This window comes from Phaseolus vulgaris, chromosome 8, assembly GCF_051622355.1.
Source record: "Phaseolus vulgaris cultivar YP4 chromosome 8, ASM5162235v1, whole genome shotgun sequence".
NCBI classification, from domain to species: Eukaryota; Viridiplantae; Streptophyta; class Magnoliopsida; order Fabales; family Fabaceae; genus Phaseolus; species Phaseolus vulgaris.
The window spans coordinates 9,574,796-9,587,786 of record NC_143505.1 but is presented as its reverse complement, the minus strand read 5'-3'; the positions used below and the strand labels follow the sequence as shown (position 1 = coordinate 9,587,786).

The 12,991-nt window shown below is 35.3% G+C and overlaps 1 protein-coding gene across 1 annotated transcript; it reads right to left on the bottom strand.

Annotated features, from left to right (window-relative positions):
• Positions 1-4,121: 4,121 nt before the first annotated feature.
• On the bottom strand, positions 4,122-6,506 carry LOC137826597 (uncharacterized). Its single transcript, XM_068632620.2, has 2 exons — positions 6,324-6,506; positions 4,122-4,514 (listed from the first exon to the last, which is right to left on the bottom strand). The coding sequence occupies exons 1-2, from the start codon at positions 6,432-6,434 to the stop codon at positions 4,287-4,289; spliced, it is 339 nt and encodes a 112-aa protein (XP_068488721.1). The 5' UTR covers positions 6,435-6,506; the 3' UTR covers positions 4,122-4,286.
• Positions 6,507-12,991: the final 6,485 nt, after the last annotated feature.

Sequence of the window (12,991 nt, the reverse complement as noted above, 5' to 3'; positions counted from 1 at the left end):
GTATTTTCCAGTCAAATCTAAGGGTCCAGATCATATAAACAAGCATTGCAAATAAAATGACAATATCAATCATCAATCAAGAACAAAATATTATATTTAAATATCATTTGATACATAGAGTTTGAACAGATTACTCCTAATCCGCAAATGATAGAATTAGTCCGTCATGTTGGCTATTACAAGCATGGAGAGCAAGAAAAAGAACATTCATGATGTTTCTCCTTTTTTTTTATCAGCAAGATGTTTCTCCTTGACGGTTGTCTCTTCTAAGGTTTTCTATCACCTCTTATTCTCCCAAATGGATCTCTAAGGTTGTGCATCACGCCTCATATTTAACCTATATGGGCTTGAGCTAAGTGACTTCTCGCTTGGGCATGATTGGGCTCACCTGAGCGAGTTGGATGAATACAGGTCCAACGTTCCTCTAGGAGCTTCTGGCTTGGGCGAGATCCTCTGGGAGCTTCTGGCTTGGGCGAGTGCTGGTGCGTTCCAATTTCCCCTTTTTAACTTTCTATGTTATTCTCCTTTTGTCATTTCATCTCCATTTTTTCCTAAAATCTTGAAATTAACACAAATTTAGAAATAAATCGTTCGTATTCAAATTAAAATCACAAATTATGTAAAAAAGTTTAAATTCATAAACTAGGGGTTATTATATAGTTATTTTATCAATTAATATCTACAAATGTATTTTAATATGAAATCTTACTAAAATTTGATACTTATCAAAAACACTGAGACAAATCATATAAGTTGATGATAAAAAAATCCTACGAGACACCCAATCAACTCTACTTTGACATATTCCGACCTTAACAATATACATACAAGGGTCCTAAAACATCTTGATTACACATTGATAAACACTTCAAACACTAATATGATTATTAAACCACTAATCAAATGTTAAAGTCAATATAAGGACACCATCTAAGCTCATGCAAGTAAAAACATAAACAATTAATAAGTTTGAGATGTACCTTTTTATTTACTATACAGTTAGTACATTAATTATTTCTTATGTGATATGAATGTTCCAGTTTCTTTACAAACATATCTTCTAACTAGTTTAAGTGAAAACCTTCAAACAATAAAAAAGAAATATAAAAATCTAAATTTTGTAAAAATCATATAGAACCAACATATTCTCATATTTTGATAATTTTATAATGGAATATATTAGAGAAATTTAATATTAATGAATCATTAGTCAATTATATAAGATTATCAAACCATCTTCAAAAAAAAATTTAATATAATATGTTTATAGATATTTTTTATATTGTTAAATTTTCTTATTTTTACTTTTAATGTGAAACTTTTACCTTATATTTAGATTCTTAAGAGAATATTACTTGTGTATATTATTAGTTTTATAATAAATTTTTTTTATTGGTTTTTTTGCCTTTGGGTCCTTTATTGAAGTTTGGAATGAGTTCATTCCTTTATTTCTCTCGCATATATTGTATATTGCTTTGCATATGAACGTTGCATAATATAAGAAAAATGTGTAAAACTTTTCTTAATAATTTTTTTTTATTCTTTTTCGTTTTCTCTCACATTATTTTATTGTTCATCTTCATCCACCTTATGCCTACATCCTCATGCACAAAGATCATGCAGAACACCAGATGGTATTATAGCAAGTATAACCCACACTTTGCTCTCTGATGTGACTGATATCTTCTTATCCCCGTTTTCTTTTCTTTATTTTCTTTTCATTTGTTTTCTCCTTTCTAGTTTTGTGTTTTTGTAATGGATCACACGAAGCCTAAACTACACAAATAGCCATAGCACCGAATACATAGATAATGCAAAAGAGTTATGGAAATATCTCGAACAAAGGTTCTGAAAAAGTAATCATTTTCGCATCTCAGACCTCTTGCAAGAAATCAACTCCATCAAAGAAGGAGAAAGAGTATCATCGAGTATTGTACTGATTCTTAGACTTTGTGGGAAGAGTTGAACTCTTTATGCCCTCTACCTATTTTTATTTGCAAATTAAAATGCACATGAAATGTGATATAAACTATGGCAAACTATAGGTAATCTGAGCAAATTATGTATTGTTTTAAAAGGATCTGGAGAGAACTACAATACTGTTAAAATACAAGTTTTATTGATGGGATCATTCTTAATGATTAACCGTGTTTTCTCCTTGGTTTTCCAATGAGAGAGACATCTAAATGAGAGTGCATTTTTGGATACGAAAATCTTGATCTACAGTGTCAACCAATATGGCCAAAGAACAAATGTTAAAAGCAATCGTTCTGACCCTGCATGGTGCAACTATGTAAGAGGGAGAGGAAAAAATTATGGAAAGATGTGTTCATTTTGTAACAAGATGAATCACATAGCTAATGAACACTACTCAAAACATGGTTTTCCACTATAGATAAAACAAAGAATGAATTATGCTGCAAATGCTTTGGAAAACGAGACGAATTATGAAACAGAGAAAGAAAAGAATACACAAAGTGAGACTCACAATGAACAAGTTCTCAAGAACCTTGACTCTGAGAAACTACAACAACTTGTAGACATTATTCAAAGATGCAAAAGCAAACCGAAAGTGGTATTATAGATACCAACCTTCACCTTCAATAAAATATTTGTACAACGGCTAATCAACTCTTTAAAATGGTAGTTTGTTTTCACAGATAATATTTTTCGAGAAATCATTTGGTCAAGCTGAAATCATGAACGAGCTATCATCTGCATTATAAGTTAGTTTTTAAAGGTTGAGTTAGGCTTAATATGATATCACAGTCATTTAAAGTTTATCTCAGCGAGAGTTTGTTAGCTTATCAGGTTACCCGCTATCGGCCGATATCGAACCATCTATAAATATATAGTTTTACACAAGAGTTGACAGTCTCGACTTGAAAGGGGTGTTGGAGATCTCACATCGATTAGTGATAAGAACATTCATAATATATAAGTGAGTGAATACAAATCTCATATTATAAATAATTTTATATGGTTAAGTTAAACTTAAATTGTGAATTAGTTGATAATATAAAACTTTTAAAAGTGTATGAAAATAATTCCATGCACATTAACATTTGACTGGTATTTTTATGAGAGGATGAGATCCACCAATGGGAAATCCAAACCCTTCAACAACATCAACTCCAACTTGGTCCTGTGATCATATTCATCTGGTCGACCCTTCTTCAAGGACCATCTATCATTTTCGTCATTTTGCTCAATCTTAAGAGAATATTTCAGCCACTTAATCTTAAGGACCACCTAATAAGGGTTTCATATCAAATTATTCCTTTTCATGGATTCATCTTCTAGCTAGGACCACTTAGAGCTTCATGTTGAGGTATCCACAATATATAAGGATGCATAGTAAATTTCTTCATATTTTGAATTCACGAATGTGATTCGTAAAATTTAATGACCAATTCTTTTTTATACAAGGTCAAATATATTTCCCTAGCCAGTTTGAGTTTTGTTAACATAATTAAGAATTTGGTGGATTGCAGAAATATTTTATATTTAGTTATAATTTTAAATATAAATAAAAAATATTAAAATTTAAAACCAAATTTTATGAAATTAGATAAACATTAAAAATTACAAATGAATTAATATATTTAAATCATAAAAACGGTGGTATAATACATATTTAAAATTGAATAAATATCTATGATTATAAAGAAAGAAAAATACTAATATTTTTTTTTTAATGTGTGTCTATAATACGCGTACAAAGCATTAAATATATATATATATATATATATATATATATATATATATATATATATATTATACACTACACATATTAAATTGGATTTTTTTTTCCTTACGAAAAAAAGTTATATATAGCAATTAATTAAGAAAAAACTTTAAAAACAAAACTACGTTGTTTGAAGAAGAAATTTTCTTATCATTTAAATTAATCATTTGTAAGTGTTCTTTTTACCTTATATTTTTTAATTATATTTAAAGACACTCGCGATGTTTATTAGGTATATCTTATAATGCTATGAAGGAAAATTCAGAATCCATATACGTGGTTTAATTATAATAATTAGTCAAAGAAAAGGTAACAATATGAACAGGATGTACCTTTTTTGTTTGATCAAATTTAAAATCATTTGTCAATTCACTTTTACAAACTTTAAAGGGTGCGTGGATTGTATACTTTATTCATTGAATAAAACTTGTCTTTGTTCGATGTTCAACAAAGAAGAGTACAAATTATAACATTTCACACATTAAAACAAACTGATAATTGAAGCACGAGAGCTATAAGAATATGAAAGCTAACATAATTACATTCTGGATTTGGTAGAAAATGCAGTTGTGTCAAAGACTTTGAGGAAAAATCGTGTTCTTGGGATAGAAAGCTTGGACTGCAAAATGGTTCCAAGAGTAGCAATCAACTTCCTCTTCACCTCTGAATTTATGCCACCCATTGAAACTATCTCAGCATATGCTGCTGGTTCCTTGCTATTTTCAAATGATATTGGCACCGAAGATTTCAGTATTACCATCACAAACTGCACAGTTATATCCACATTATGCAGAAATATATAAGTGAGTCACATAATACCAGAGAATATTGTTATAACATAAGAAAACATAAATTTTAACAGGTTCTTCCAAGAGATTATCGAGATTGATTATTGCCACAAAAATAAGAACTAGAGAAAGTTTCCCCGAAACCTTTTTTTATAATACTTTCTCACACTTATGCTAATTGACTCTTGAGATATGGAGATGGATGAGAGAGATAATAGTCATAGTAGTTGATATTATGATATAATATATAGGAAGATAGATATAGAAAAAGAAATTGATAATGGATTATCAATATTGACATTTTTTTTAATCAGAAAAAATATATCACTACAAGAAAATCATGAAATAGAAACTAATTTCAGAGACAAAAAATAATTAGTTGATATAGTGACTAAATTATAGACAATTTTAAAAACTAAAAAAATTGTTTTTAAATTAGTTTCTATTAATGTTAAATAGTTTCTAAATTGGTATCTAATTAGCTACCAAAGTTTTAACTACCAATTATTTAGATTCTAAATTTGGTAGCAAAAACTTTGGTAGCTAATTAGATACCAATTTAGAAATCATTTAACAATAATAGAAACTAATCTAGATTCAGAAACCAAAAGTTTTTTTAGTTTTTGAAATGATGTCTAATTTAGTCATTATAACAACTAATTATTTTTTTGTCTCTAAAATTGGTTTCTATTTCATGATTTTCTTATAGTGTATAAATAAGAAAATACATAGAATATCCCAGTTTATATGAAAGATTATGTAAAAAAATTTAAAAAAAAAACATAAAATTACAATTTACAAAATTACAGTATTTATATAAAATTCAGAATATAATCAACAACTAACCATAACCTTAACACATTCTTAATTGTAACTATTATATAAAACATGAAATTTCAAATAAAGAAATTTCTCACTTATATAGGATAAAAAAAATTAATATTGACATAATGACTAAGTTTAATGTGAATTTGGATAAACAAATAATAGTGGCATGTTGGTGGGAGTCCCCACATGATTTAAGATACGAATCTTCTACGTCCAAAGTGCATTTCTTATCATACCACTTTTTCCACTATCCATTCCCTTTTCACACATGATTTCGACAAAGAAATAGTGCGTTTTATTCCTCCAACAAAATTCAATGAATGATTTTATGTTATGCATTCTCCAAGTAAGAGTACCTCAACGAAAACGGATACCATCAACTCTCCTATCACTCATGGGTGTTACCAGAAAAGATTCACATAAAAGAAAATTAACAACAATCACAAATTAAGATCGAACAGTTTATTAATGAACTCGTTCCCGTATCAAAGCTTTGGTCCCATGATAATTAAAAACCGAGAAAAAATCTTATAAATGTTTCACTTACAACAAGCATAAATATAAGAAGTATGATGTGATAATAGCATGTTTCTGTGAAAAGTTTTCATGACACCAGATGAAAAAGTACCCCACTGTAAGACAAGGTGTCAATTGCTTAGCTACATGAAAATCTTTTACAACCTGAACATTATCCTCAAATTCTGTTGAAGTTAGAGGTAACTATCATTTTGTATGTCATTCAGATTCATTATAAACATCAACATAGATAGTTTACTGAGAAAAATCATGGTTTAATCAACCAAAAAAGAACCAAGGCCCGCATTTGTTTCAACGTCAACAAGGACTGTAAAAGAACGTACAAAGGAAGTTTTAAACAATAAAATAAATTAAGACAGATGAAGTGATCATCATAAGTTCAGTTGGCAAAGAAAGGGAGGGAAATTAAGGTTTACAATTACCTTTTCTGGTTTTCCGATGATTGTAGAGACGGCAGTGGTGGCTTCAGAAAAGATAGGGTCAGTGTCAACTCCATCCAAGTTAAGGTTGGTTGTGATGTAAAGGGAAGGCATCTTCCTCTTTCTAATTTTCAAGACTTTCTATCTTGGCCAAGTTGGATGGTTGAGCCTATAAATATTGCAAGTTCCAATATATATATATATATATATATATATATATATATATATATATATATATATATGTGTGTGTGTGAAAGAGCTATAGCTTTTCACTATCATGGCCGCCACTTAAAGTAGATTTGCTTTCCCATTTATCTCGTTTTAAAATGCCTCATCAATAAGTGAAAATCCAGAACAGTATAACAGTAAGATTGCGACATATATCATTGTTTTTCCAACGTTAGATTGTTATTGAGACATGATAACGTATGGTAAAAATCTTTGAGTCATAATATGTTGACACCCTATACTAACACATATATGATGTTGTAGACGTAACAATGATGTGATAGAGTTACATCAAATCTAATATGGATTGTGCAGTGGTGAATATCTACTCCAGTTGCAACTTGTCTGACAAGCAATCTCTCTGGGTGGAGTTATCTAACATCAAAGCTACATCACAAATCAAGGTGTGGTGCTTATGTGGTGATTTTAATGCCATAAGAAGCCGTAGTGAAAGGAAAGGAAGCGCGGGTAGGGGGGTTCACTCAAGCGACCATTCAAGAGAGATCAAGGGGTTCAATACTTTTATTGATGTTAATCTTTTGTTTGATATTTCCTTAGTGGGTAAAAAATTCACATGGTTCAACGCGAATGGCTCGGCAAAGAGTAGATTAGACAGAGTACTTGTCTCTGGGGAGTGGGTGGATAACTGGCCTATGTGCAAACAGTATGTTCAAAATAGAGAAGTGTTTGACCACAGTGCAATAGTGGTGAAGTCGTTGGATAAAGACTGGGGTCCGAAGCCATTCCGTACCATTGACGCATGGTTTATGGAAAGAGGCTTCTGTGAGATGGTGAAAAAGAAGTGGAATTCCTACCCAGTTCAGGGGAGTGCTTTTGTAAAGTTTAAAGAAAAACTGAAGTGTCTAAAGGGTGACCTAAAAGTATGGAATAAGGATGTGTTCGGCGATATCAATACAAGTAAGAAGAGGACTCTACAGGAAATTGAGGATTTTGACTGTCAAGACTGTTCTGGAATCCTTACAGAGGCTGATAGGTTGAAAAGGAGTGTGCTGGTAACTCGTCTAAGGGAACTTGATAAGAAGTTAGAATCTCTAATACGCCAAAAAGCCAGAGCAAGTTGGCTCAAGTATGGTGATTCTTGTACCAATTTCTACCACTCCATTCTGAGATGGAGAAGACTTAGAAATGAAGTTAAGGGAGTTGAGGTAGGGGGTCAATGGTGTGAGGAACCTTGTACAGTGCGTCTAGAAGCAAAGAAGACTAGGTTCAAGGCAACGAAAGACCTTGGAGTAAGGCTTGATGGGGTTGAGTTTAAGTCTCTCTCGACAGAGGTCAGTCTGAGCTTGATAGCTGAATTCACGAAAAAGGAAATAAGAGATGTTGTGTGGCAGTGTGAAGGCACGAAGAGTCCAGGGCCGGATGGATTCAATTTTAACTTCCTTAAGAAAAGCTGGGAAGTTATGAAAGATGAAGTTGTGGCAGCGATGATTCTGTTTCACGAAACTGGATGTATTCCGAAGGGCTACAACGCATCCTTCGTTGCTCTAGTACCCAAAGTTAGGGATCCTGCTAAGCTTGAGCAGTACAGACCAATCTCCCTGGTGGGTGCTATGTATAAGATCATCGCAAAGGTGTTGGTGGAAAGGATCAAGAATGTTCTTCCCCATGTCATTGACGAAAGTCAATCGGCATTCCTCAAGGGAAGAGGAATCTTAGCAGCATCCTTATGGCTAATGAGGTGGTAGAGGACTTGAGGAGAGGTGGGAGGAGTGGTCTATGCTTAAAAATGGACTTCGAGAAAGCATATGACTCAGTTAGATGGGACTTCCTCTATTATATGCAACAAAGGATGGACTTTCACAATAGGTGGATCCTGTGGATTAGAGGGTGTATGGAGAGCGCATCGGTATCAGTTCTGGTAAATGGAAGCCCAACGAAAGAGTTTATGCCATCTAGAGGGTTGCGTCAGGGTGACCCATTAACACCTTTTCTCTTTCTAGTGGTAGCAGAAGGCCTTACGGGGCTAGTAAGGGAAGCTGTAAAGGCCAACTTATTAACTGGCCTGAAGGTAGGAAGAAAGGAGACCCTTATGAGCCTCCTACAGTTTGCAGATGACACCTTATTCTTCTGTGAGGATTCCTTCACCAATGTGGTGACTCTTAAGGCTATTCTGAGGGGTTTTGAGCTAGCATCAGGGCTAAAAATCAACTTCCACAAATCAAAGCTCACAGGTCTTAATGTCCTTGATAAAGACATTGACTGCTACACCAAGACTTTAAATTGCACTACGATGAAAACACCGTTTAACTACTTGGGTATTGAGGTGGGGGGTAATCCAAGGAAGAAAAAGTTCTGGGAGCCTGTCCTGAATAAACTGAAATCTAGACTTAGTGTATGGAAAGGGAGATTTCTATCTATGGCAGGCAGAATATGTTTGGTGAAATCTGTCATTACTGTTGTACCGCTCTACTACATCTCTCTGTTTAAAGCACCGGAGTCGGTATGCAAAAGCATCATCAGCATTCAAAGGAGGTTCTTGTGGTGATGGGGAAAGGATAATAAGCCGATATCATGGATAAGCTGGAAAAACATTTGTAAACCGCGAGAGGAATGAGGTTTAGGCATTCGAGACATTCGAAAGTTCAATGTAGCACTTTTAGCTAAGTGGAAGTGGAGATGTATATCGAACGAGAAAGGGAGATGGAAAGAGTGCTTGGAGTCAAAGTATGGTACAGAGCAAGACGGAAACCACACCCCATTGAAACACCAATCTTGGTGGTGGAGAGATCTAGTGAAGGTCTGCCGGCAGGGAGGGGGAGAGGGGTGGTTTAAAAAAGAGGTTGGCTGGAAAATAGGGAAGGGACATAAAGCAAGATTCTGGGAGGATGTATGGACTGGGAATGCTAGCCTCAAGGCCTTTTTTTCCTAGACTATTCTCTCTGTCATTAAACAAGGGCCAGACGGTGGGAGAGGTTGGTTTGTGGGAGGAGTCAGTGTGGCAGTGGAAGTTAAGGTGGAGACGTAACAGATTTGAGTGGGAGGTCCCCCTCGAAACTGAGATTAGTATGCTTATCTCCAGGGTCACTATTAAAAAGGATGAACAGGATAAGCAAGTATGGAGGAGTGACGAATCAGGGAGCTTTACAGCGAAGTCTGCATATAAATGCCTAGAAGAGCCCGAAGGAGGTACACAAATCTCGCCTTTTGGCTGTCTTTGGAAGAAAAAATCTTTTCCTAATGCGTTGATCACTGCGTGGAGAGTGCTTTTGGGTAAACTATCAACAAGGGAGTGTTTGAGTAAGAGAGGGGTGATGGTGAACACCACAGAATGTGCCTTTTGCCAAATCAAGGAGGAATTGTGTCAGCACCTCTTTTTAGAGTGCAAGCATGCAGTACGGGTGTGAGACTTATGCTTTAGATGGGTTGGTATCTGGTCTGTCCAACACAATAATCTTATGATCAATTTTGAAAGTTTTTTCCTCCCTCAGCACTCCTATAAACAAAATCTGGTCTGGAAAGGTGTGTGGGCAGCTGTAGTCCGATGTCTATGGGAACATAGAAACTCAATTATCTTTAACCAAAGAGTTGTAGATGCAGAAGAAGTTTTTCACAATGCCCAACTTAAATCGTGGTTATGGTTGAAACACAAGGAAAATAATTTCAATTACTCTTATGCAGAATGGATCATGAACCCGCTGACCTGCATTTGCAGTATCAAATAATAGGGGGAGACATATAGCAGGCTTGGCTGGCTGATGGTGGTGTTGTTGGAAGGGAGGAGGTTAAGGACTGGATAATAGCCCATTCTGGTTGGAATGAGGAAGCGGCATGGTTACAGTAGGTCCCTGGTGGAAGTGGTAAAATCTGGAGTGGATGGTGCTACGGTTTGACTGTAGCTGGTACTGGGTAGGAACAAGAATGTGTATGGCCTGCAAGGGAGCCTACCAGCACCGGTTCTATGTGTTAGTGCTGTCTAGGCGGGTTCTGATGTGGGGGAATAAATACAAGGATAGAAGTGGTAGATGATATAGGATTGCCACAATGGATCGGGAATGGTGGAGTCAAGCTGGATTAAACAGTGGGCCGGAAGCAGGAAGAGCCAAGCGGACGAAACAGGGTGGGACAGCTGGTGCGTTGTGTTAGCTGCTGAACATAATGCACATAAGAACTGGTAATGCTATTGTTCTAGCTGATAGAGAATTGAAAGAAATGGTAGTGCTAATGGTCAAGGGGACTTTGAGTAGGTTACTGGAAGGAACTAAAGCCAAAGGACTTGTGCTGGCTTTGGAAGGAGTGCTATAGTGAAGGGGATCACAAATCAGTAACTGTTGGGATTTCTGTTAGATTACAGCGTTAAAGAAGAATAATTCTTCTAGCAGATTGCTCTGAGGCAGCAGGAAGAATTAAAATGTCGATTCGAACAAACAAGATGAAAGCAATACATGTTTTGCTGAAACAGTTGATAAATGCAAGTAGCAAATTCCATGAAAGGGGAGATGAATCATTTGATAGGAAGTTGGAGAAGTTGAGGTTGGATGTGAACAAGATAGAGGATGTATTTGTGAGGGTGAAGAAGAATGAAGAAGAATTGCTTGACACACTAGCAGAGGTGTTTGATCATCTTCGCAAGCTAGACCGCAGGAAGCTGGATGAAGACATGGATGGCATTTGTAAGAGAATCAAAGATTCTGCTCACAAGTTGCTCCCAATGGATGGTTTTGTTGACTCATCTAAGGAGGAGAATCACAACGGTGGGCAAAAATTTCACTCCTCACAACAGTTGCAGCAACCCCTTCAAAAGAAATGGACTTGGAATGATTATCATCGACTAGACTCTCTACCAAAAGATATCATGAAGACTCTCCTAATCTTCACTGAGAATGCTGTCATAAGGAAGAGAATTTTAATTAATTTGTGGATTGGAGAGGGTGTCGTTGAAGGTACAGAGAACAAAATAGCAGAGAAATTGGGTGAGGTCTTGATTGATGAGCTTTTGTGTTCGAAAGTGATTCTACGCTAAGGTAATGGAAAGGGTCCCTCTATCAATAAATTTCGAATTCTTCCTGACTTCCGTCGTCAGATGGAATTGTTTGTAACAAGAAAAGATGTGCTGGACCTTAATCCTGGCTTGGCTTCTGTTATGTCCGAGCTTCAGTGCTTGGAAGGGATGGACCAAATGAGTGAGGTGTATGCACGATTGATCCCGCAAGCTGTTGAAGTTGTGGGGCTGAATACTACTCCGCTATGCTGAGGAAGGGGACCGTGACCCTTGCACTTTTATGTTTTGTTTTGAGCCCAAGTGTAGGATAAAAGCTTAGGTTTGGCTAGTTACTATGCAGGGTATTGCTTATTAGACTAGCTGCTGGTGTTTGTATAAGGATGTGGATACTCCTTTAATTTACTTAATTCTTTGCTGATAAAAAAAATGATGTGATAGAGTGAGATTGTATGTGAATGAGCAACACGAACTTCAAAATAGAGTAAAAAATAATATATTACATCAGTTATTAGAAACAACCAGTGTAATATATATATTTTTTACTCAGAATAACTCATATTACATCGGTTAAGTCATCTAACTGATGTAATATATTATGACCCATATTAAAAAAATTGAATTTTTTTTTATAAAGAGTGGGTGGGTCATAAACGTCACATAGGTAACCACTTCCAGACACACAGGTAATCAATTTTGCGTGTGTCAGTATATGTGGAACCTGTGGCTGGGTAACCAGTTCTGGTAGGGTTATTAGATGGGTTAAGTCATCTAACCGATGTAATATATGGTTTTTATTAAAAAAAAAATTGATTTTTTTTCATGAAGAGTGAGTGACCATATACGTCACATAGGTAACCACTTACAGACACACGGGTAACCAGTTTTGCGTGTGTCAGTATATGTGGAGGAACTTGTGGTTGGGTAGTTCTAGTAGGGTTATTACACCGGTTAAGCCATCTAACCGATGTAATATATGGTTCTTATTAAAAAAAATTAATTTTTTTTCAATGAGTGACCATAAACGTCACATTATTAACACCCTCTGCCACTAACACATACTTGACACCGTTTGCGTGACATTAATTGACGTTGCAAACGTGACATTTGGTGAGGATGTGACACTAGCTCTATATTATAATATACGACCCGTAGCATACGTAAAACTGGTTACCCGTGTGTCAGTAAGTGGTTACTTGTGTGACGCACACAAAACTGGTTACCCGTGTGTGTAAGAGGTTACTTATGTGACGTTTATGGTCACCCACTCTTCATGAAAAAAAAATCAATTTTTTCTAATAAGAACCATATATTACATCGGTTAGATGGCTTAACCGGTGTAATAATCCTACCAGAACTGGTTACCCAGCCACAGGTTCCTCCACATATACTGGCACACGCAAAACTGGTTACACGTGTGTTTGTAAGTGGTTACTTATGTGACGTTTATGGTCACCCACTCTTCATGAAAAAAAATCCATTGTTT

Bases quoted from the DNA above. Each gene is read 5' to 3' on its own strand.
- LOC137826597 (XM_068632620.2), bottom strand. From the start codon at position 6,434: ATGCCTTCCCTTTACATCACAACCAACCTTAACTTGGATGGAGTTGAC. The intron at 4,515-6,323 runs GTAATTGTAAAC...ATAACTGTGCAG, and splicing joins TCATCGGAAAACCAGAAAAG to TTTGTGATGGTAATACTGAA.